This window comes from Phocoena sinus, chromosome 2 (assembly GCF_008692025.1).
Source record: "Phocoena sinus isolate mPhoSin1 chromosome 2, mPhoSin1.pri, whole genome shotgun sequence".
In the NCBI taxonomy this organism is placed as follows: Eukaryota; Metazoa; Chordata; class Mammalia; order Artiodactyla; family Phocoenidae; genus Phocoena; species Phocoena sinus.
The window spans coordinates 69,886,357-69,911,725 of NC_045764.1; the positions used below are offsets into that span (position 1 = coordinate 69,886,357).

At 53.2% G+C, this 25,369-nt stretch overlaps 1 protein-coding gene across 2 annotated transcripts in view; it reads left to right on the forward strand.

The window, feature by feature from the left end:
* Nucleotides 1–451: 451 nt before the first annotated feature.
* The window catches only part of IGDCC3 (immunoglobulin superfamily DCC subclass member 3), a 43,158-nt gene continuing 18,240 nt past the window's right edge, over nucleotides 452–25,369 (forward strand). Inside the window, exons 1-2 of one of the 2 annotated variants that reach the window (XM_032623688.1) lie at nucleotides 452–759; nucleotides 3,026–3,331. In XM_032623688.1, the coding sequence (XP_032479579.1) occupies nucleotides 669–759; nucleotides 3,026–3,331 (397 nt within the window). In that variant the 5' untranslated portion in view covers nucleotides 452–668. Of the gene's footprint in view, nucleotides 760–3,025; nucleotides 3,332–25,369 lie in introns of those variants that run through there. The other variant, XM_032623689.1, reaches the window with a different exon arrangement.

The window sequence follows — 25,369 nt, forward strand, 5'->3', positions numbered from 1 at the left end:
TTGTGCAGCTTTTAGGGAATTATCTCGACAATATAGACTTGGACACGGTGCAGGAGGGCGCAGCAGAAAGAGTGGGTCAGAGGGAATCCCACAGCTTTGCGGGTTTCTCCGCAGCCCAGACCCATTCGGCGGTCCGCTGGGTCTCCACTTCCCCAGTCGCCCCCAAGTCCGGGGCTGGTCCGCGGGGGAGGGGTACGGGGCTGCAGCTCAGGACGGCGCCCGCCGCTCCGGCCCCAGTTCAAAGCGCAGGGGGCGCGTCCGCCGCGCAGCCGGGAATGTCCGGCCGCTTAAAGCGCTCGCCGGCTCTTTTGTTCCCCAGACCGGGCCTCCGGGGAGAGGGGGCTGGGGGAGGGGACCGGGAGGGGAGGGAAGGGGGGGGCGGCGGGCGGCGGGAAGAGGGAGGGGCGGGCGCGGGCTGTGCGAGTGCGGAGCGCGCACCCCGGGCGAGGCTGACAGATCGCCGGGGTGGGTGCAAGATGGCGCAAGCGGCCGTGCTCCCCCTGCGCCCCCGGCGCTCCTAGGCAGGCATGTGGCCCCAGCCCCCAGCCGCCCGGCCTCGGCCCCGGCCGGAGCCCCGGCCTCGGCCCCGGCGCCGGCCCCGCGGGACGCTGTGAGCCGCGAGAGGCCCCAGAGCCGCGCGTCGCCGAGCCGAGCGGACCGCGAACCCCATGGCTGCTCCGCGCGCCGCGCCCCCGTGCTGCCGGCCCCGGCTCCTGCTGCCTCTGCTGCTGTTGCTGCTGCTGCCCGCGCCGAGCGACGGTGAGCTAGGGCGCTCGCGAGCCGGCGGCTGAGGACCGAGCCCCGGGAAGGGCGAGAAGGGAGTAAGCGGGCGCGAGGGGCGGACCCGGGGAGAGCGGCGCGGACCTGCGGGTCTGAGGGACTTGCCCGAGAAGGGGAGGCGAACGGGACGGGGCGCTGAGGCCGGGTTGCCGGGGGCGGCAGGGGAATGCTGAGGATGGAGCCCCCCTAAGAGAGACCGGCATTCCGTCCGCTGCGTCTCCAGGACTCAGGGCAGTGCCTGAGCCCGGACTGAGGAGCAAGGAGCGCGGCAAAGCAGGAGCTCGGCAGGCAGGCTGGAGTTGGGGAGAGGGGGAAACGAGCCATGGGAGACCACAGGGCTGAGGCCCGTCCGAGGGGGCGCGCTGGGGTGCTTGGAGCCCAGGGGTGGGCACAGAGTGGCGCGAGGCGGCCGAGGCAGCAGGCGGCAGACCCCGGGGGCGGAGGCCGGGACCCAGCGGGCTGCGCTGGGCGGAGAGCACGTCGTGGATTTGGAGCCGGGACTGGGACGCGGAGTGCGAGGGAGAGACCGAGGACGAGGAGGAGGAGGAGGAGGAAGATTCCCGGCGGGCCGCGCGTGGGGAGGGAGAAACCCGAGAGACACCCCGCGAGCTGAGGAAGCGGGGAGAGAAGCCGACCGAGGGCTAGCGAACGGCGGGGATGCTCACGTGCCCGCCCTGCCCCGGAGGGTGCACACGCAGAGCTCGGGGTTTGCCGGCTTTGCCGCCTGGAGCTCCGTCACCACCATCCTGTTCCCTCAGTGGCTGTAACGGGCCCATCTCACGGGAGAGGGGCACAAATCTAGTCCCTTCCCCTCCCACCCCAAGTTCTCAACAGACACTCCTCTGGGCAGTATTCTCTCCCCTCTTAGCTCGGAGAAGCGGAGTATCGCGGCCGCCTCTAGGAGAAACTTTATCCCCCAGTTGCTGTAACTGGGCTTGGGGTGGAGAACTGAGGCTGCTGAAACGCAGTTCCTGGTAAAGATGGGTAGAGATTTGAAGGGGCGTGACCCTCAAATGTCTTAAAATACGAATTACCTATCCCTGAGAGTGGGGGAAACGCCCCTAACCCCAGCCTTCCACCTTCTTTCTCCCCACCCGCCGCCCCATCTCCCCCCAGCCAGGGAGGGCGCTGGTCAGTTAGGGACGGGCCAGCTCCCGGATCGCTAGTTCCCTGGAAATGTGAGGAGGGGTCTGTGGATGCCTTTTCAGCCCAGGTGGGTTCATTCCTCCTGGAGTGAAGTTGTAACTGGTCTGGTAAGTTGCTCGCTTGAGAAGTCGGAGACTCGGCATCATGCCTGGGATTGGAGCTCTTGTCCTTCCTCTCCGGCTTCTTCTGATTCCCTGACCACCCTCTTCTCCCTTCTCTTCTTTCCCCTCCTCTTCCAGTTCTTTCCTATTCTGCAGGAGTGAAGAGGTTGCTGGGAGTAGAGGTTGTAGGAACCTCCCTCTTTCTAAATTTTGGGAAATCTGAGTAGATGTTTGGTATCCCTCATCCTCCTATGACAAAGGCAAAACAAGCAAAGCAACCAAAACCCAGAGCATCCTAGGGGTGGGGCAGTGGAGCTGGACCATCGCCTAGCCTGTACCCGGTACTGGGCCCACACACCTTTCTCCCTGCCAGGCATTGGACCAGGCCTCAGATGGTTTTGCCAGCAAAATGAAACAGTGATTTATTACTATCTCAACTTTATATTTGTTTAGAAATTTTAATTTTTCATAGTGCAGTGCCTTTGAGTCTGTTAGTCATATTTAACAACCCTACAACGCAAGCCATATTGTTGTTCCTGATTTAAACAGACGAGGGCCGAGAAGCCCGGAGAGGTTGAATACTTTACTTGAGGTCACACCCTGAAAGTCTGTGAGGCTTCAGTGCTTAACCAGGGTGACCACAGAAGTGGCAGCGGCTATATTGGAATCAGTGTTGCTTTTAGATCCCAGATTTGCAGCTGTTAACTCTGAGGCCTCCGACAAGTTGCTTAACATCTCTGGGTTTCAGTTTCCTTTTCTGTAAAAGATACAAATAAAAAAAAAGATGGTAGAAACAATATCCATCTCTCTGAGATGGTATGTTGATTAAGTAACTATACTGCATGAGATGCACAAAGGTCTATATATTAATAGAGATTCCTAGTAACATCACAGAATGATGGGGATGGGGTACACAGATCCAGAGAACTTGGAACACCTGTGTCTGCTCATTCCACACTAACCTCTCCTTTTCCTCTCATCTCCCCCGCCTGATGCAGGTCTCGGCCACTCCGCCGAACTGGCATTTGCTGTGGAGCCAAGCGATGATGTTGCAGTCCGTGGGCAGCCTGTAGTGCTGGGCTGCAAGGTGGAGGGGACCCCTCCAGTGCGAATCACCTGGAGGAAGAATGGGGTGGAGCTGCCCGAGAGTACCCACTCCACCGTGCTGGCCAATGGGTCGTTGATGATCCGCCACTTCCTGCTGGATGGAGGAGGCAGCCCTTCAGACGAGGGGGACTATGAGTGTGTGGCTCAGAACCGCTTTGGGCTGGTGGTCAGCCGGAAGGCTCGAATCCAGGCTGCAAGTAAGTGGGTGCCCTTACTTTTTTTTTTCCAGGCCATGGGGGGATAGAGGGAGCAGTTCCATCTTATGCAGCTTCTGGAGCCCTAATTTCTCAGCATGGGTCAGTTGAGAGGGGCATAGCAGTAATTTGCGGTGGTGGAATTATATCTTATACTCATTTAACTGATTGGAATGCAATTTGACAAGAATGTAGCCAGACACTGTTGTGGGAAGAGGGAGAGAGAGACAGCAAGCTTCATCCAGTTCTTGGGTCAGTGTGTCTTAGTTTCCATATGCCTGTATATTGTGAGCATCCCAGTCTATTGAGTATGATTTTTGTGTTTAAATATAAACAGTTGTCATACTTTGGGGGTAATTTAAGAGATGGTTTTTTTTTTTTCCTTTGCGGTACGCGGGCCTCTCACTGCTGTGGCCTCTCCCTGTTGTGGAGCACAGGCTCTGGACGCGCAGGCTCGGCGGCCATGGCTCACGGGCCCAGCCGCTCCGCGGCATGTGGGATCTTCCCAGACCGGGGCACGAACCCGCGTCTCCTGCACCGGCAGGCGGACTCTCAACCACTGTGCCACCAGGGAAGCCCTTTAAGAGATTTTTGAAGGGTAATTTTGGTTACATGCAATTTTTCATTACGTGCTGACTTTCAAACCTTTTGGGTAGAATAAAACCTCACTGTACCAGTGATGACATTCTGAAGCTTGTCAACAATTTGCTTTACAAAAAATATGATAGAATAATTTCAGGGTTAACACAATGATGACATTACTCCCACTCACCTTCCTGCTGGTGTACTTCTTTAAAAATTTCAGCTTTATTTTATTTTATTGAGGTGTAATTGACAATAAAATTATAAGATTTTTAAAGTGTACATTGTGGTGACTTGATATTTGATGTGCTTTTTAGATTGGGAGAGAAGAGGTGTTTCCGCTCTAGACTTGTGCTTTGCTTGTGCTGGGTGTTCCTTAAAGGAGTTGCTTTAACTTTGGTTGGTAATCATTTTAGCTAATACTTATAAAGCAGTTGCTGCATACTGGGCTCCCTGCCTAAGTGCTTTACATGAATTATCTCATTTAGTCATCGTGATGACACTGGAAGATAGGCAGTTATCATCCCTCTTTTACAGATGGAAAAACTGAGATTTAGGGGGATCTGTGACATTCTGGTGAGCAGAGGAGCCAGGACTGCAGTCTAGGTATTCTGAACCCTGCACAGTCCCACTTAACTCCTGTGGCACGCTGCCTCTTCCCCATCTGATCACTGACAAGTTTCTTCCTGGCTCTGAGGGCATTTGCACAGTTGCTCTGAACGGCTGGTGAGTGATGAATCATTCTGAGGCAGGAGCCGTCTAGTTGGGTTTAAGATGCCCCTTTGTTCTAAGGAAGGCTCGTCCAAGCCCCCATATGGAGCTCTCTGGGAGGCAACCCCGGACCTTGAGACTGAATCACTTCTGGCTCAGCGACCCCTCATCCCCCGGTCCTCCTGGCGGTGTAGGGGAAGGCTGGTGCAGCTTCTGAGCAGATGGCTGGGTGTGAGGAAGAGAAGCGTGGACGGAGTGTAGGGACCCGAGGAAGATTTTCGGGCGGGAGAGAAGAGACTTCTCAGGGAGCTGCTCCCTGGCTTGGGTCAACATTGAAAGTTAGGTGGCCCCTGCATCACCAGCCTAGAATTCTGGGAGATGAGTCCCCAGGTGTTTATATATAGCTAATTGTAAATGTGCTTTTCTGTAAGTGGTAATACCTTCAAGATGTTTGGCTTCCTTAAACTCCTAACAGTATAAGAAAAGTGAGCTGTGGGCTCTGACTGGGGGAAGGGCCAGTGGGCGAGGTCAGCTTGGTTAATCCTTTGGGGTCCTGGGGACAGCTGGGGGTTTGCCTCCAAACACGGGCAGTCTGATGCGGTCTCTCTCCCCCACAAGGCTTGTGGCCCCATGGGGAATGCTTGGATACCAAGCAACCGGGTGGCTGAATCCCCTTTTCTCACTTCATAGGCTGATGTCCCTAGGAACCTCCAAAGCTGATTAGCTGCCCGGGTTTTCTCCTCTGGTAATAACTCCCTGCCCGCATGCCCGCAGGCAGGGCAGATGTTGTGTGACATGGGAGGGTGCCTTCTGAAAAGGTGTGAGGTGCCCTCCAGAGCCCCTGATTCTCCTGCCTGCTCTACAGGGGCTGATAGGGCGGGGGTATGCTAAGCACCCCTCACAGACACACAGTCCACCCAGTGGACTACCCCAGTGAGGCAGCTAGGGGTCCAGGTGAGTGTGGGCAGGTCTGCTGGGGCATCCAAGCTCTGGGCCAGAGGCCGATGGCTGGGAATGCCCCCTCTCCCATCCCAGTGGGCTCGGATGCTGTCATGGAAAGATGGCCTGCCCAGGATGGGCTAGACTACAGGCTGATTCCTTGGGGGCTTTAGTTCAAAGTATCTCCTTTTTAGGACAGAGTGGCTCAGGGTCCTAGGAACACTCGTGCTTCCAGCACGTCTGGTTTCTCTGCCTTGCCGTTCCATGTGTTTATAGTTTGGGGGCTGAAAATCGAGACACTTGTTAAGGATGAGACCCTGGACAAGTTAATCTCTCCGTGGCCCAGTTTCCTCACCAATATGTGAAATGTGCATATAATCCTACTTTGTAGGATGGTTGTAAGGACTAACACACCCCATGCTTTGCCTGGCACAGAGGAGGCACTCGGTAATGGAGTCAATACCTTTTTCTTCATTTAAAGGTGATTCCACTCATGTTGCCAGCAATAGCAGACTGCCTGAATCCGCTCCCAGCCCCCCAGCTTTCTCCCGCGCTGAGATTCAGTTAGGGAGTACTCTAGGGAAATCTCTCAAGGAGTAGAATTATTGGAGCCAGAGTACGACCTGTTCTGTTTTAACCCCTTCGTGGGAGGGCCTGGGGATTCTCCCAAGCCTCTGAGCATCGTCTGAAGCTTGGCTGTCCTGTGAGACCCTCTGCCATCCCTCTGGAGGGGCTCCAGGAAGGGCATGTGGGTCACCCGATCCAGTGGGAACATGCATTGACTCACACCTGTTGAGGTCTGTGTGCCTGGATGACTCCAAAGAGGGATGGGCTAGCTACGAGGAGGGGGGATGATTGGGAGGGAGACCCACCCCCAACTCTCCTCAGGCAGATGCCCTCATTTCCTGCCTCTCACTTCCTGGCCTCAGTTCTTGGTCTCAGGCCCCTTGGGAAACTGGAGCTAGATGATCTAGATCAGGACTTCTCAGACTTTAGTATGCCTGTGAGTTACCTGGGGATCTTGATAAAATTCAGATTGTGAATCAGTAGGTCTAGGCCAAGGCCTGGGGTTCTGCAGGTCTAACGAGATCCCAGGCAATGCCAATGATGCTGGCCCACAGGTGCGGAGGAGAGCCCCCTCCCATGTCAGAATCACTGGTGGGGGTGGCTGGGTCTGTGGGCAGCACAGTGAAGTCCGTAGAATATGGGCTTCAGGGCCGCACCTAGGTGGGTCTGAACCCCAGCTCTGCCACTCACTGACGATGCGTCCTTAGCAAGAGTTACTTTTAATTCTCTTGAGTCTTTGTGCTGTCATCTGAAAAGAATGAGCATAATCCCATCAGCCTATCAGGGCCGTCTGAGGATTAAATGAGGTGATGGATGGAAGGCACCTGGCACAGGACTTGGCCTCTAGGAAATGCTCATTAAGTATTACTGTTAGTGCTAGGTATTGAGCGCTAATTTAGGATGAGGACCAGCCTGTTCCAGTGCAGGCAGGGCTCTCAAAGAGCCAGGAATGCCTTCCCAGCAGCCTGGGGCCATCCTGATTGGGGTACCCAACAATTGTTATGAGGGTGGGCTGTGGAGGCAAACACACCCCCAGCTGGAGGGACTTGGGAAACTGGACTCTCTGAGTCTCAGTTTCCTCATCCTTAAATTGGAGGAAATAATACTTACCAAGGAGGAATGCTATGAGGATGACCTATGAGAATACGCCTAAGAACTTAGCATAGAGCAGGGTACGTAGAAAGTGTTCCTTAGATACTGTCATTATCCCGGGGAGGTAACAGAGGTGAGAAATGTGAAGCTCTGAGCTCCTTTAGATGTGATGGTTCCAGGAAGGCACTGGTGAGCCCGACTCCTAGAAAGAGGGAGCGCAGTGTGGTGAGAAGAGTGGAAGTCCAATTCTAGTCCCCTGCTGTCTCCAGCCCAGTAAGTCACCTACGTCTCAGGCCCTCAGTCACCCCCTCCTAAAGGCTGAATCATTCTTAGCCTGTCTGAGGGAGGGAAGTTTAACCAACGACTCTGGAATCTCTTTCAGCAGCAAGACCCATGCTTGTGCGGATCTGGGGGCGGGGTCTGGGCATAGGTCTGTGGAACCAGGTCTGGGGTGGGGGGTTGGGAAAACTTTGGGCTGGAGCTGCTGGGTGGTACAGCTTGTGTGAGGGGACCCCGGAGCGCCTCAGTGTAGACAGTGGGATGTGTAGGGAAGCGGTTCCTGGCACAATGGCTGGTAACCCTGGAAGCCTTTGTCACCTGGAGGCCTTTGTCACCCAAGCTTTTCTTTCCCCCTTGAGGGGCAGCTCAGCCAAAGTAACCCTGAGGAAGTCTCCTCTCTGCCCCTTGCACGCGTCTGCCTACCCATTAGAGCAGGAAGCAGGCGCTGCAGCTGAGGTGCTGCCGGTGTGATGAGTGAGTGGCCACGACAAGGCCTTCTCTCACGCCAGGCGGGTCACCCATAAGTATGCTGTGGCGCAGAGGTAGGTGCAAATGGGTGAGGGTCGGGGCCTTCTCCCTGCCAGTCAGTACTCCACAGACCAACCCCATTTGGTGTTCCTGAGAAGCTGTGAGGTGTGATGGAAAGGGCCTTGCCTGGACACCAGGAGTCCTCTGTGGCTCTGGGCAAGTCACTCACCCTCTCTGGACTTTGCTTTCCTCATTGTAATATTGAGCAGTTGGACCAAGGTTCATCTCTGCTCTACCGTATTAAGGCTTCCTTTCCATCCAGTCAGTCCTTGGGACATGCCTGCCTTCCCTGAGCCTTTTCCCAGTCTATTCCGTTCCTTACCCGATCCCTCCCCAAAGACCACTTAGTTTAGAGTAATTTCTTCTTCCCGCTCCTAAGGCGGGGAGTACTTGTGGTCTGCGGCATTCAGGCTCAGCCCTCCTCTCAGTGAGGGCTGCTTGCATTGTTAAGTAACTGTTTTGTGGCTAGATAGTCCATCTGTCTCCTTAACTAGATTTTAAGCTCCTAAGGGGCTTCTCTTCCTTTTGTATTTCTCACATCCCCTGCCTGTGGAGCTTGGTAAAAACTAAATGAACATGTGGCCTTCTGGGTGCAAAGCTCTGTCTCTCTCAGCTTCTCTTTTGCTTTCTCTCTGTTTCTCCCGACCTCATAATTGATAGCATAGCTCATAGGAACAGAAGCTTGTGAACGGGGAGGATCGGCAGGGGAACATAACACACTCGGAGCAAAATCATGGGGTGGCGGCTGCTGTGTGTTTATCTCTAGAGGAGCTGAGACTCTCTCTTCCTCACCAGATGGGGTGCGAATCAGAGACCAAATTGCTTGGTAGCCCTCATGCCTGGGCCTCGGGATCTCCTGCCTTGGACTTTATTCCCTGGCTGGATGAAGGCTGTGTCCCCAGGCCCACTGGCCCCAACTGTGGGGGGAGGACCGCCCCTCACCCCACCAGCAGGACTTGAGTGTGGAAGTCGAAATCTTCTGGTTCCCACACCTTGGCTCCACTGTCGCAGGCAGCCAGCTGGCCCCTTGAACACAATGTGCAAATCTTCTCTGTTCCTGTTCCGGCATTGTCCGTGGCCGGGCGCCTTGGCTGGGAATGTGGGCCGGTGAATAGGAGAGGCATTTGCAGCCTGCAAATGAAACAGGCCCCCAGCCCCCCCTTAGACCCCTATTCCCTCCCCACCCCCAGGGAGAAAGGACTTTTTCACTTCTGGCCTTCTTGTATTGCCTTTCCCTCTCCTCTCCAAAGTCCCTGCAGCCGTGTGTGTGTGTGTGTGTGTGTGTGTGTGTGTGTGTGTGTGTCAGAGAGACTTTTCACAGCAGCTTGAAGGTTGTTCAACACAGCCTTCAATAAAAGTAGAACAGAAGGGCACGCAGGGTGGAAAACCAAACAGCTCACTGCTGTCTGTTTAAACTGTACCAAGTGATTCCAAAAATGTCTGCCTGTGTAACTAACCCATGCCTCCCTAAGATCTCTGGCCGTAGCCTTGTTGCAACAAGAAATGTAGAGACCAGTAGTGTGTGTGTATATTGCCACGTGGGCCTCTGTGGGCACCTGAGCATACAGGTGTGTGCTGAAGGAGGTGCACGGGGCTTACGATTGGGGTCCAGCTCTCCTCAAAGGAGTCTCCTGCGGGAATCCCTCCTCCCTTGAGCAGTGTGACCAGGCTAGAGATCTAGAGTGGACAGAACTGGTGCAGGGCAAGAGGGAGTGGTAGATAATTCTATTAAGTCCTGCAGCTGAAGTGAGGGAGGAGGGAGGAAAAGCCTTAGGTCACTGGTGGAGCGTGGGGCTTACATGACGGGCATGTGGGCCCGGCCATAGTACCTCTGGGGAGTCTAGGCCATAGTTTTCTTACTCATTAGACGAATGCCAGCAATCTGGCTGCAATCCGAGCCTGCTGGCCAGGGCTGCTCCATCCTCCATCCTCCCTCCCCTGCCCCAAACCCCCCACCTCCCCACCAAAGGACCGTTCTTTGATTTCTGAGCTCGCTTCCCCTGCCCCCAACTTTGTTCACCCTGTTCCAAGAAAGGCTAACCCTTTGTGACTGCCTTCAAATGCAAGGGAGGAGCAGAAAAGAGAGTGACCTCTATGGATGGGAGCAGTCCCGGGAGCTTCCTAAAGAGGGGTGACTGGACAGATGACATTGTGACCCAGGGAAAGTGGAAAGGCAGGTGCCCAGCAAGGGCCTGAAGAGGGGCGAGCAAGGAGGAGCTGCAGGCCAGACCCCAGACCACAGGGAGATGGAGGGGGTGGGAGTATGGGCTTAATCCAGGCCAGCGCCACCTGATTCAGGCAGAGGGCTCCAGCTCACACTCTCCATCTCTTCTCTGGATCTTAGTCTCGGGGCTCCTGAGTCTTTGACACTCCCACACTCTGCCCCACCTCTGCCTTCCTGTGAGGCCATGTTCAGGGTCTCTGTCTTTATCACTCCTCAGTCCTCATTTCTCCGGCCCTACCGTCTTCCTCTCTCCGGCTCTCTTTATTGTTCTGTCCTTCCTCCTGCCTCTTTCTCCAGTTGTAGCAATTCCAATTCCTGCGTCCACCATCCTCTTCTGCGCTTGGAGGGAGATACCTGTGTTTCAGGAGCAAAAGTAGGTGAGCTCAGGCTTCAGCATAGAGCAAAGAGATAGGAAGAGGAGAGTCTGAGGGGGTGAGGTTCAAAGAAGACCCCGAAGGAAGGGGTCTGGGGCCTCCCCAGCAAGTCGGAGTCTCCCTGGGGGCACACCTTCCTGGAGAGGAATCTGAGAACACTGGCCCCTGCTCGGGGCCTGTCTCTGAGCCCGGACACTGACCACAGTGGGTGGGTGGGGGCAGCCCCCGGGCTGCTCTCTGGAATGCTGGTGTTGGGTTGCAGTGCAGATACGAGCAGTGATAATGGGCAGGAACTGGACTTTCTGGTCTGGCTGCTGCCCCCAAGGCCATTGGAATGTGAGGGGGGGACTAGCAAGAGGCCCCAGGGACTTGGGGTGGGCAGATGGAGACCAGACCACCTAAATGGAGGGGAGGAGGAGAGAGAACCAAGTTCTAGCCCTTTCACTGAGTTGCAGGCTACAGCAAAAGAATCCTAAAATTCCTGGTTCGTCTAGGACCTGGGAGGTCCTCCCAGCCTCTAAGTAGAATCACAGGCATCCAGACTACAGGGGACACTTTGGAGCTCAGCTCGTCCCACCTTCTCATTTTACAGACTTGAAAACTGAGGCCCCAAGGGGGTAACCTGCCCAAGGATGTGATTGGTCCTCCAGCCTGGGCAGGTTAGAGAATCCCTTGTGCCTCTTGCCTTGCCCAGTGCCTCACTGCTCTCTGGTTGGGGAAGGGGGAAATCTTTTTATATCCCCTCCAGGACAGACTGGCACATATATTTCCATTTTTTGTGTGTGTCCTGCCCTACCCCAGGCTCTGTCTGTGGTTGTAGTTCTGTATGTGAGTGTTAGCCAGCAGATCTCGGGTATGGGCTTCTGACATCCGTGGCATATTTCAGAGAGCGCCTGAGTTTCCAAAGCACCCCGTATGCTGAGCTGAGTGGTTCGAGGGCTACCTAAGTGCTGGTGCTGGTGATGAACTAACCAGTAGTAGTGGGAGTGAGTGGTCCTAGTTATATGCGGCTGCACCGTCCTAAGCCCTCTCTGTGTGTTAATTTACTTAATTCCCACGGCATTTCCATTGGTAGTGTTACTAGTCCTATTTTACTAGCCCTATTACTAGTCATTTCACAAATGAGTAAACAGAAGCCCAGAATGGTGAATTAACTTGCCCAAGGGTACACAGTAAGTAGAGAAGCTGCGTTTGAAACCCGGTCCACCTGACCCCAAATTCAGTGGCCTGAGTGTCCTTAGTGGGGGTGAGTCCCTTGAGAACATAATCAGTATTTTTGCCTCAGAAATAGAGTCAGGTACCTGGGCACATGCAGGGTGGGTGTGCCAGAGCGTTGGGAACAGAGAACAGCTTAGAACCCTGGCCAAAGTGGGAGCCACTTCCGGGTGTGCCAGACGGGGCTACATGCCCCCAGCCCCAGCTGCTGCGGGAGGCCTGCGGAGAGTCTGGAGGGCAGTTAGGCTGGAATGCTCTGCAGAGAGAAGTCTTGTCCTACCTGTGAGGCTGGGCAGAGTGGCTGGGTACGGGTTCCCAGCAGGAGAGGAAGCTGGGAGGGTACTGGGGAGCTTGAGATAGAGGTGGGAGTTACATCTTTCCAGGAGGAAAGACACAGGAAAGACACGTTCCCCGCCACCCCCCGAGGCCCCCCTCAGCTCCCTTTCCCTTTCTTGTTTCCCACATAATGACGCTGATTGCTCCACATCTGTCATAATTACTCTTTGTTTGAAAATTCAGAACAAATCACAGGAGAGGAACTGGTGTGGCTCGGGGAAGGATCCTTCTCCCCGGAGGTTCTGGAGGTGGGGGCCGGGTAGTAGGGAAGAGACTAAACAGCCTGGAGGATGCAGGAGCCAGGCTGCTGACTGTCCTTGTGCTGTCCCCTTGCCTGGGCAAGCTGGCTTAAGACCTCGTGGAGTTCTGTGGTCCCCACCCCGACCACAGTCCCTGCCTGCTGTGGTGCCTGGGAGATTCTGCCACAACCCCGACCTGGGTGAGGGGTCTGTGTGAGGCCCTTGCTCCCCTGGCCCCACTGAACAATGTATTGGATGGCGGGCTTCATGGTAAACCCAGCAGCACCGCGGGGAGGGCAGGCTGTGCCTGCTGGGAGGGCACAGGGCCTTACTGGCAAGGGGAATGGGCAGTTGCGGCTGGGGTCCCTAGAACAGGGCAGACTTTGGGTTTCTGGGTGAGAACCAGGAATGGGGGTGGGGGAGGGAGCAGCAGACCAGACCCTCTTGGGATCCAGCAGCAGCCCTGGGTGCTCAGCGTTTCTTCACCCTCACTCTCGGCAACCTGACTTCTGGGCTAGGTCCTGGTTCCTGCCCCCATCCCTACCTGAAGGCTCTTGGTTTGGGTGCTGCTAATTCCATGGGGCATATGCCCTGGCCTGTGGCCCTGCCTACCATGGACCTGCCTCCGTGTCATCCTCCCCACCTAGCCCTTTCCCACCTGGAATGGTGTCTGCAAAGACGGCACTTGTGTGGGGGGAAATCAAGGACAACCTAGAATTCATCCCCAAACCCTACCTGTAATAAAACCCCGCTTGCTCTCGCTGTGGGACTGTGGTGGGACTACAGACACCCTCAGGGAGCTGGAGCCAGTGTGAGATGCAGATAGACTTGCACTGACGACCGGCTCTGGGTTCAAGTTTCCTCCTTCCCTTAAAGCTGTTGGGCCTCAGTTTGTCTTGGTGGGAAATGGGAGGGAGCACTGCCCTGCCCGTCTTTCAAAGGCGAGAGGATGAGGAGGGTCCGGGCATTTGTAGAATGTAGGGTTATGCCCCCCATCCACCAGTGGAGGCACCCTTTGTTCAGGCTTCAGAGGGCATTGGTGTCAGCAGGGCAGAGAAGCTAGGGGGAGGGCTGAGTCTTGGAGACCGGACTTTACGGGAGTTTCCTGACTTAGACTGGTTTGGAGGGGACATCTCCTCTGGCCTCACCATTATTGACTGAGGGTCATGGGAGGAGCCTGGACTTGACATGGACACCATCATTACTTCCGTGCCCTCCTTGGCTCCCACTACAACAAGAAGCTGCTTTTAATATGTAAATATTCAACTCATCCCTGTGTGACTTGGGACCCACAAAATCCAAAGTTCACCTTCCTGGACCTCAGTTTCCCCATAGGTGGAAGGTAGTGTGGAGAGGACCAGATTGCAAGGTTCCTAAAGTCCCTTCCCGCGTCTAAAATGCTGAGACACTGACTTGTTTTGTCTTGAACCCAGTTCCCTCCTCCCCGGCTCTCCTCTCTACCTGTCCCCAGGCTGGCTCTAGCTCTCTCCTCCATCTCCCTCTCCCACTCCCCTCTCTCCTGCGCTGGGCTTGGCCTCCTCCTTTTTGAAATATCGGGATCAAAGTTCTGCAGCAAAGCTCTCTTGTCATCCTCACCCTGTGTTGCTCCCCCCGCCCGGTCGCCGCCCGCCTGGCTCCCGGCAGCGCACGTATCCGAAGTGGCCGGCAGGGTCCTCACAGCCCAGGCCGGGTGTGGCAGCGTGCTCGCCCATCCTTCGCAGGGACTGGCTCTCCGCCCTGGGGAGAGCACGGTGGGAAGAGAGTGGACCGGGGGTGGGGGCTGGTGGTAGCCGGACTCCGAAAAACGACCCCTCTCTCTTGCGTCGGGGAAGAGGGGTGCCCCCCACCTCCAGCACCAAGCGAGGCTGCTTCTCCAGGGGGCCCGGCTGGCTCGGCTGGCCAACACGCGGCAGAATCGATGCGCATTCTATTAACCTTACCGCGCTGCGCTGTCTCTGAGCTGTCAGGTCACCAAGCCCCGTGTGTCTGTGGCTGTGAGAACGTGTATGCGTGTGCAAGTGCATAGTATCTGTGGCCTGCGAATGCGCGTGTGTCCTCGCTGGAGCTCCAGCATGGTGCCTCGGGGTCACTATTTCCCCAGGCTTCACCTGGTAACTCGGGAACTGGCTCCCACTAACTGGTGGCCTCCAGCTGGTCTTGGGGAGCAAAATGGAACCGGAGAGTGGAGGTCTCGGGTTCCCAGACCCCTTCCTCCCAATTGGCTTGGGGTATAGGCCAGGGATTTCTGACATGGGGCGGGAGATGGACAAAAGTTTGTGGGCAAACCTTTGAACAGGCAAGCTCTACTAGGGAAAGGAAGCAGAGCAGGTCCCAGAGCCTTCATAGAATGGCAGACTGAACAGAGATGGGTGCTTGTCGCCCTCACAGTGCTTGGGAGTGCACTCACCCAGGGGCAGGCAGAAATGGGGAGAGGGGAGCTTTCCAGGTTTTGCTGATTCACCCTGACCCTACACCCCCTCTCCCCCAGCCTCTTGCCCATGTTTCTAACATCACTGCTGTGGAAGCTGAGATCCAGAGAGAGGGCCTTGACCCAAGTCCTGGGTGTACAGAACTGGGACTGAAAGCGGTCAGATGCTCTTTCCAATGTGCTGATTGGCCAAATGGGATTTGGGCTCTAACTTCAGAGCCAGGATCTTAGAAAACTGAAACCCAGTATTTGTATATGTGCTGCCGAAGCGAGCACTGAAACCCAGTATTTGGCTTGTGATAAACAATTCTTGGATCTTCTTCTGCCATCTTCACATCTGGCTTGTTTTTTCCTCACCTCGCCCCCCACCCCCTCGTGGGTTATCTTTGTTTTGCCTTTTATATCCCAGCTTATATGGAATGTCACCTTCTTTCTGCAGTAATTCCCCTCACCCTAATTGTTTTTTTTTTTTTTAAAGAGAGGCATCTTTTTATTTATTTATTTATTTTATTTTTGGCTGTGTTGGGTCTTCGTTTCTGTGCGAGGGCTTTCTCTAGTTGTGGCAAGTGGGGGCCACTTTTCATCGTGGTGCACGGGCCTCTCACTGTCGCGGCCTCTTTGGTTGCGGAGCACAAGCTCCAGACGCGCAGGCTCAGTAGTTGTGGCTCACGGGCCTAGTTGCTCCGTGGCATGTGGGATCTTCCCAGACCAGGACTCGAACCCGTGTCCCCTGCATTGGCAGGCAGACTCTCAACCACTGCGCCACCAGGGAAGCCCACCCTAATTGTTTTGAGGTCTCTTAAAATTGTATTCCAGACCTCTGGTACCTTAGAGAAAACCCTGTCTAAATTAGTCCCACTTGAAGATTGGGTTAGAATATTCTTGATTCCACTATATCAGAAGACCAATAATGATATTACATAGAATGAGCCTCAGGATTGAGCCTGTTTGTTATTCCTGCTCTCCTGTGTTTCTGATTTTGCTTCTCAAATCATTTTCCCATCTGTGACAAAATCAGGATTATTACAAGCAAGGCTGGTAAGCGTGAGGTTGATGGGATCAAGGCTTTCCTGAAATAAAGCTATATAGCTTTTATTACATCAATTCAAGAAGGATTCATTGAGCTGTATGCCCAGCTTTGCTTTTTTGGGGTGGGGAGAACCAGAAGACACTGGTCTGTTCTGGGACAGTGAGTATATAGCTTGTTCCACTGGTCTGCACAGTCCTTGGCAGGAGGGGCTATAGGTCCTCTGTGCATCCTCAGCGCTGAACACATGGCTTGGCCTGGAGTTGGTGCCTGGGGAGGGTGAGAATGGGGAGCTGTGGGCATATGAAAAGGAGGATAGGAACACCCATCCTCTGGAGCTCAACAGCCTGGACTTGGGGGAGGGCAGGTAAAACTGAGTCAGATATTACTCAAGGGCCTACTGGGTGGTTTCACCTAAACCAGTCTCCGAAGGTTTCCGAGTCCCTACTGTCAGGAGCTGAGAGCAGCCATGTCTGCATCTAACTGTATCCTGAGTCTCCTAATCCAGCTTCTTCTAGTCTTAAAAGGCACCCCTGGGCTTCCCTGGTGGCGCAGTGGTTGAGAGTCCACCTGCCGATGCAGGGGACGCGGGTTCGTGCCCCGGCCCGGGAGGATCCCACATGCCGTGGAGTGGCTGGGCCCGTGAGCCATGGCCGCTGAGCCTGTGCGTCCGGAGCCTGTGCTCTGCAACAGGAGAGGCCACAACAGTGAGAGGCCCACGTACCGAAAAAAAAAAAAAAAAAGGCACCCCTATCTCCCTATTCTGTTCCCTTCCAGGGTCGCACTGCTGACCACTTGGGGGAGGATTGGGACTGGACTGAGCTGCAGGTGCTATGACTGAGTGCTGAATGGGAAGGGGTTGGCCTGGTGAGTTCAGATCCCGGTGTGCCACCCCAGGAGAGGTGGCTGCTGGTACTCAGTCACCTCAGGGTGGAACACCCTTCCAGGAAAGCTATAGAAAGTCCCAGGATGCCAGACCATTGGCCTCACCCCTGGAATAGCTAACAGGCCAGTTCCATGCTGGGAAGTGTCCCTCTTCCCTCGAGCTTCATGTGCATCCTCTTTGGAAGGACTACACCTGCATATACATGCCTACCTTCCTGTTATCTTGAAAAGTCATAACCATGATAAATCAGAGCATCCTGTGAATGCATGTTGCTGTGGGAATGGATAAGAGGAGAAAAAACACACTCTCATTATTATACTCATTATCTTCTTATCAAAATAGTCACCCATGGAGCATTATTTTTAAAGTTACTTATGGTCTTGGGTTTGGGGAAAGAAGAGATGCGAGGAGAAACAGGCTTCCTTTAAAAAAAAGCACTTTTTTAGTTAAAAGTATTGAATCTCTAATTTGGGCCTGGAGGCTCCTCATGTTTTATGAATAGAGGATCATTTCCAAAGTACAATTTTCTGGGGATTAGACATTCAGGCACTCTTGTTGAAATCTGGACAAACCATAAAGACACACGTATAGTAATACATAATAACAATTATACTTGTAGTTTCTGTTTGAATGGTCATTTTAGTCTTGTAAAATGAAGCTAGTTGCCTGTATAGCATTAGAATGATCTCTGATTACTACCAACTAGCTGTTGCTTCCTTGGATAAGCCCTTTCTTTTCTCTAGATGAGGGGACTTTAAGCATCATTCCTAAGGGTCCTTGGGTCTGTGGAGGGGGCTCAAGGGCTGGAGATGGGGGAAAGAGAAAAGTCAGATTGGTGGGGCTCCAGGCTTCCTACATCTACCACATCCTCCGCTTTATCTTTTTGTTTTGTTTTGGAGTTCTTTAAACCAACTAACTAGGCAGATCAACTAAGTAGGCAGAAGGGCCTAAACAGGGGAGTAGTTCAGCAGCAGCAGGTGCTGGGACGCCAAGTGGGCTTAAGATTCTAGAGCCTTCGGCAGAATATGGCTCTAAGACGCAGATTTAGGAGAATTATAAAGAAAAACATTATGATCATATTGGAGGTTATGACCAGGGTGAAATTAAACCCTGATTCAGAGTTGGGTTAGAAAAACAATGACCTATACTTAGATTTTTCTCTCCTTTGAAAAAGCATGCTTTTCATGTATCACTGTTACAACCAGTGCTAGGTAATGTTAAATGTGGTTGATCAGTCAAAACAAGGAACCATTTTGGCTGATGTTTAGTCCCTGAACAAGTGTTATGTGTTATCCATTCTTTAATTTTATTCTCTGATAAATGGATGGATGGATGGATGGTCCTGTTTCAGACTCTAGTTATGGGCTGACCACAAAGGGCTTATAATCTAGTCGTGGTAACATGGACATTAGAACGTTAGAAAAGATTTAGAAAAGATTGCTGCCTCAGAAAGAGCTCTACTGTAATATGCATCGTAAGCGGTGCTAGCTAAGGGCTACTGGGTCAGCCCAACAGCCTACTGTTGATCTGAGCAACAGACCTTTTTATCACTTGAGAAGCCTGATAGAACATTGGATCTTATGTATGACATTCCTCCTTTAGGCAGAAATAGTCTAAGAGCCCATCAGAAGGGATTAGGAAGTATGTGCTTCCAGGAAAAGGATACTGGAACTGAAGGATATTAAAGCAGGTCAGTTCTCAAATCAGCACATCTCCAAGAGCACCTGTCCTATACCTACCTGCCTCTGAGCTGAGTACTCTGAGGGACAGAAAGATGACACCTCCTGATCTTGAAGGATGTAATCTCCTCTTCCCGCCCCACCAAAAAGCAACCTTACTTGGTGGTGACCGTGAAGAGAAGGCAGCCTGATAAGGCACAGAAACTGTTGAATGCATAAACAGTGTGATCATCAGCTTGTCTATGTGCATCGTGATTTCCTTTAGTGCTGATTTCTAAGCTGAGCCCCTCACATCCTTATACAGGAAAAAAAGGAAATGCCTGAGGCTAGTCCGGTTCCTGATAATGAGTCGGCTTCCATAGGCAAGTGGTTGGAACTCCAATCTTACCTTTCCATCCACCATTCTCATCGGGACCTTTCTTGGATCAAAACAGTGGCCTCCGTGCTTCCGACATTACCTCCGAATCCTGAAACCTGGCTCTGCAGACCTTGGATAATTTGGACCTCCCCTTTCCAACCATTTCCCTCTTCCTCCCAGAAGAGGGAAATGGTTGGAAAGGGGAGGTCCAAATTATCCAAGGTGCCAGTCCCTTCCCCAGTCCAGGCTCCCCACAGCTCCCCATCTTCCTGCCCGTTCTTTTCTGGGTCTTGTTCCTCTCCTCACATCTCTCCCAGCCATTCTCTGAACTTCTCCAGCCCTTTCAGCTGGTGGCACACAGTTGAGCACTGAGGGATACAAATCCCCGGCTCCTCCGATTGTTCCATGTGTTCCCAACGAAATCTAATTAGGCTGTCGAAGGCAGGGCCGTGCCTGTTTTTTTTGCTGTTTTTTTTTTTTTTCTAAGTCGGGCACAGAACCGGGCGACCGCAGTAGGTGCCGCTAAGAATCTACTGGTGGAGAGGGGCGCCCCGGGCTGTCATGTGTCCGCCCGCCGGGCTTCCATGGGAGGCGGAGGGATTCTTTCCCGGGGAGACCGGACCTGCTTCCTCAGTTTCTCTGGGCCAGCCCCGTCCTCCCGGACCCGGGCCCAGCCGGGGAATTTGCCCCCGCCGGGGGGAGGGGGTGGCGGGAAATGGTGCCTCGCTCGCCCCAGCGACATCAAACCCTCGTTTGGCTTGCGAGGACAATGGCTGTCTTATTTTCTCCATTCGCCGCGCACAATGCCGGATTCTCTCATTCACCCGCGGCGGTGCGAGCGAGGTAATTAGCCAGCGCCATTCAGCGCGGACACTATTGCTATGCGGGGGGGCGAGGACGCCCGCGTCGGCGGGGATTAGCCGCGGGTCGGGGTGTGCAGCTGCGGCCACTTCAAAGGGGCCCGGCGGCCCGGCCGGCTGTGGGAACCGGCGCCGCCTCCCTCGGGAGCCGCGCCGCCGGCTCGGGCCCGGGCCCCGCGGACGGGACGCGGCCGGTCCTCCTCGTCCCGCAGCCGCCCGCCGCGCTCTCCTTCGGGGCAGGCCCGGCCCTGCGCGGGCCCCGAGCTCCGGCGGCCGTCGTCGCTCCCCATCACACTCCCACTTTCATCAGGACCTCAAGTGCTTTTTTCTTTGGAGTCCCGGGAGTCAAAGGGCAAAGAGGGGAAGGTGGGGGAGGAGCGGGGGGGGGGGATGGGAGCTTGACACAAAGCGTTGACCTCTGCGGAGTGGAGCAGATGGTCCCACTTACTCCTGCCGCCGAGCGAGCGGCTCTCAGGGCCCTGACCCCGCCCGGCAGCCGAATGCCTGCACTGGGGCCCCGCGGGGGCCGGGCTCCCACATGCTCCTCCACCCGCCCCGCCGCCCGCTCTGCGCCTGCTGGCATCGGAGTCACACTGCCTGGACTAGCCGGCCCCGTTGCTCGCGGGGGGTGTGGGGGGTGTGCAGGCGGGTGCTGGGCTGAGAATCTGCCCTCGTCGGATGCTGGAGCCCGAGGCGAGATCAGGGTTCTCGAGAACCTGCCAGGCCAGGAGTTCCCGATTCTGGCCGTGCATTATGAGGCAGCCTCCTGCGCTTTCACAGAAATATAGGTTCCAGGGCACCACGCCAGACCAAGGGAGTGGAGTCCGGAAATCTGCATTGTTACCCAGCGCCCTAGGTTATTCTGATACACAGTCAAGTTTGAGAAGTGGGTAACGGGTGCTTGGTCCAAGTCCTTCATTTCATTGAAGAAGTTGAGACTCAAGGAGAGGAAGTAACTTGCCCACCATAGGCAATGAATTGCGGTAGGATGGGGACTTGGGTGGAAGAGAAGATAATGGGGAATGATCCCCAAGACCATATGATCCTTAAAGCCAGCATTCAGGACACAGTTAATGAGGACTTATTATTTACCTAGTATTTGTTCTAGGTGCTGGAGGTAGAAAGGTAAATTAGACTGTTCTGTGCTGGTAAGGGACTCATCGTAGGCTACTAGTAGGCGATTGATGTGTGAGCAACTGATTTAATAAAGTCTGATAAGAGCTAGGAGAGAGGCACAAGGCAACACATTCGAGGCAGGAATTAATTCTGCTTCCTTTGGGGGATGTGGAAGGTGGGGTGCTAGTAGAGAAACTGGCAAAAGAGTTCCAGGCAAAGGGCACAGCAGAAGTAAAGGAATATAAGCATGACCATCTATGATATGTCTAGGGAAGGCAAACTTGTCTCACACAGTCAAAGTACAAATCACATGAAGAGAGAATTAGCTGCATTTGGAGCTGGAAGTATGAATCAGGACCTAATAATGGAGACCTTGAATGCCATCCCAAGGAGAGTACCTTGATTCAAGGCAATGGAGAACCACCAAACATGTTTAATGATCATATTGGATATTCAGGAAGATAATTATGGCTTCAGGATGGAGGAAGAAGAGGAGGGAGAGAGCACTGGAAGTGGGAAGGCTGGAGAGGGGAAGCTATTACAGAAACAGTTGAGAGTGATAAGAGCCTAAGCCAAGGCAATGGGAGGGAAAAGGGAGGTTAGACCAGGATTTGGTGACCAGTTAGCTGTGGGGGAGAGGGAGACGGATGAGGCAGTGACACCTTGGTTTGTTTTAGCTTGGGTAGTTGGTGCCTGATGAGGTTGTTAATAAGAGGCACAGGAAAAGGGAGAGGTTAGGGGTGGGTGTGGTGATTCCTTTGAATTTAAGAGAAAGCTCTTTTTTTAATTGGAGTATAATGGCTTTACAACGTTGTGTGAGTTTCTGCTGTACAATGAAGTGAATCAGCTATATGCATACCTATATCCCCTCCCTCTTGGACCTCCCTCCCCCCCACAACTCCATCCCACCCATCTAGGTCATCACAGAGCACCGAGCTGAGCTCCCTGAGCTCTACAGTAGGTTCCCACTAGCTGTCTATTATACACATGGTAGTGTATTTATGTCAAACCTAATCTCCCAGTTCATCCCACCCTCTCCTTCCCCCGCTGTGTGTGTCCACAAGTCTGTTCTCTACATCTGTATCTCTATTCCTGCCCTGGAAATAAGTTCATCTGTACTATTTTTCTAGATTCCACATACATGTGTTAATATGCAATATTTGTTTTTCTCTTTCTGACTTCACTCTGTATGACAGAATCTAGGTCCATCCACATCTCTACAAATGACCCAATTTTGTTCCTTTTTATGGCTAAGTCATAAATCACAGCAAGATCTTTTATGACCCACCGCCTAGAGTAATGAAAATAAAAACAAAAATAAGCAAATGGGACATAATTAAACTTAAAAGCTTTTGCACAGCGAAGGAAACCATAAACAAGACAAAAAGACAACCCTCAGAATGGGAGAAAATATTTGCAAATGAAGCAACGGACAAAAGATTAATCTCCAAAACACACAAACAGCTCAATATCAAAAAAAACAAACAACCCAATCAAAAAATGAGTAGGAGACCCAAATAGACATTTCACCAAAGAAGACATACAGATGGCCAAGAGGCCCATGAAAAGATGTTCAGCATCACTAATTATCAGAGAAATGCAAATCGAAACTATAGTGAGGGGCTTCCCTGGTGGCGCAGTGGTTGAGAGTCCGCCTGCCGTTGCAGGGGACACGGGTTCGTGCCCCGGTCCGGGAATATCCCACATGCTGTGGAGCGGCTGGGCCCGTGAGCCATGGCCACTGAGCCTGTGTGTCCAGAGCCTGTGCTCCGCAACGGGAGAGGCCGCGACAGTGAGAGGCCCACGTACCGCAAAAAAAAACTACAGTGAGGTATCACTTCACACCGGTCAGAAGGGCCATCATCAAAAAATCTCAGGGAGGGCTTTTGAAACCCTCTACAGACAATTCCTAGGGCTTTAGGAGACCTCCGACAACTAGAAGGCAGCAGTGGAGTTTCCCAAATAAGTCTACTTCCAAGAGTTGGTAGCCCTAACCAGCCAAGAAGGTTCATGATCCTCCCATGGAATGTAGGCCTCCCTCTTCCCCCAAACTGATAAGGTTTCTTCTGGAGTGCTGTTGGGGTGGAGGATCTGCAGGCCTTAAACTATCGGGGTTCAGTGCTGAGCTGCCAGAGGTCCTGTAGAGCCATGAGAGGTAAATACAGCATCAGATCAAGGTTTGAGAATAGGAGAGGGTCCTTTCATGGGTGGAGAGAGACCATTTTACCTAGTGTTATCCTAGACTCTTTTTTTTTTTTTGGCTGTGTTGGGTCTTTGTTTCTGTGCAAGGGTTTTCTCTAGTTGCGGCACGCCGGGGCCACTCTTCATCGCGGTGTGCCGGCTTCTCACTATTGCGGCCTCTTTTTGCGGAGCACAGGCTCCAAATGCGCAGGCTCAGTAGTTGTGGCTCACGGGCCTAGTTGCTCCGCGGCATGTGGGATCTTCCCAGACCAGGGCTCGAACCCGTGTCCCCTGCATTAGCAGGCAGATTCTCAACCACTGCGCCACCAGGGAAGCCCTATCCTAGACTCTTAATGGTATGGACCTTCGAGATTCTCTTGTCTGTCCTCCTCTACTCCTCTATTTTACAGATGAGAAATCCAAGGTTGGAATTGAAAGGTCACATAGAGAGTCTGTGACAGAGCCAGGCTTGATCCCAGGTCACCTCTCCATTACCTAATGCCTGCTGTATTAGTCCCTACAAATCCTAATATATGGCTCTGGAAATTTGGGGGAAGTATCTGTTTTTGTTGAGTGGTCCTCATGGTCATGTGAAAGCAATTTACTTAATAGCTCCAGCCTGGGCCCCCTAACCAGACGCCCTTCCGGGAGGTGAGGGAGATCCGGTATCCTGACCAGAATGACGGAAGTTAAGGATGTTGTGGGCCCGGGCAGGTTTACATAAGGAAGATTGGTGACCTTGACACGGGCGGAGACATGCAGTCTATGGAGAGGGGCTCTGCTGGGCCTGGACATTTTCAAGTCTAAGGCAGAGAGAGATTCCCAAGTCGACTCCCTGACCCTGCACCCTTGGCTGGTGCCTGGAAGCACATGTGTCTCAAAGGCTACAACCAGATGAGACTTTATAACTTGTCCAACTCAACTCCCCCATTTTACAGAGGAGGAAACAGAGGCCCAGAGAGGGCCTTTGGCTTTATCAAGATCCAGTTATTAAAAGGACTGAGTCAGTCACAGCTACCCTTCCCTTTAGCACATCCACCTATCCGTCTCCCCGCCCCCTACCCCCACTCACCCCATGGAAGCTGCTAGCATCTCACAATGCTTTGTCCTCCCCCTGCAAAACCAGGAAAATAAACTACTCTATTTTATAAGGGCCCAACAGGTGACAGGAGTAACCCTGCAGGCCCCATCCTTGCAGCTTGGTTTCCCGGTTTGCTGATCTGGAAATGCTCATGGAAGAGCTACCTGGAGACTAGCATCTGGGTTGTTTATTTACCTGTGTTAATAGAATTCAGGAAACATGTGTGGGCTCAGTGACCACTAGTGGGCTAATAACACCATCTTATCATGGTGCTTATCTGCATTAGTCACGCACTATGAAACCTACCTCAAACCCTGGGGGGGTTCAGTTAAAGTGAAGCCTGCTGTGTCACGGGTGTCTCTGAATGTGCATAGGCATGGTACTTTTAAGGGTCTGGGATGTTGTGCGCCTCTGTGATTTTCTGTGCCAGTGTTTGCAGGTATGGTTAGTCATGTTAGAGCAGCATTTGAGTGTGTGTGTGTGTCTCACAGCTGTGATGCAGGGAAAGCGCACTGGATTTAGAGTTAGACCACTCTAAGTTCAAATGCTTGCTTTAGCATCATTAAATGTTAATGTGTGATCATCATTAAATGGCTGTGTGACCTTGGGCAAGTTACTTAACCTCTCTGCACCTCAGAAAAGCTAGTAATCCCTACCTCTCAGAGTTATACTGATATAATATCTTACCTTTGCCCATCATGGCTTCTGCAGGTTTCTGTTTTTCAGGACCACATTACTATGATATACCTAAGACCCTGGCTCTGGTGCTTTCACCTGTCTTGATATTTCTAGGAGCTTGGGTGGAAAACCTAAGGACAGGGCCTGTGGGATGAAGGGAATTTACTTCAGGAGTGCCAGAACATTCTCTCAGACACATTAGCAGTCAGTAAGTATCTGTTGAATGAATGCTTAGAGTTAATTCAGTGGGTGTGCTGTGTCAATAGGACAGAGGACTGTATTTCCCAAACCAGGACACATCCTCTGACTCATTGCCTGATACGTGGGATGAAAATTAGGGCGAAATATTTGAAGTTGGGACTGCTTTTGAAAATCTAGCAGTGGGGGAGGTAGGGTGGTCACATGGGGTGGGTGATACTCCTCCCCCTTTCCCCTCCCCTGAATGTGTAGGGTCCACACTGAAAGCAGCGGGGCACACCCACCCAGTGGCACATCCAGTATGCCGCATCGGGCAGGCACACCACCTGTGTCCCACAGCACACTCTCCCCCAGGCACACTTCACTCCCTCCACGGTGGGCTGGAGGCAGGGGAGGGAAGGGGAGCACAAGGCTTGATCAGAGGAAGAACCGGAGCCTCTGAATTGTGGGCTGAATAATTAAA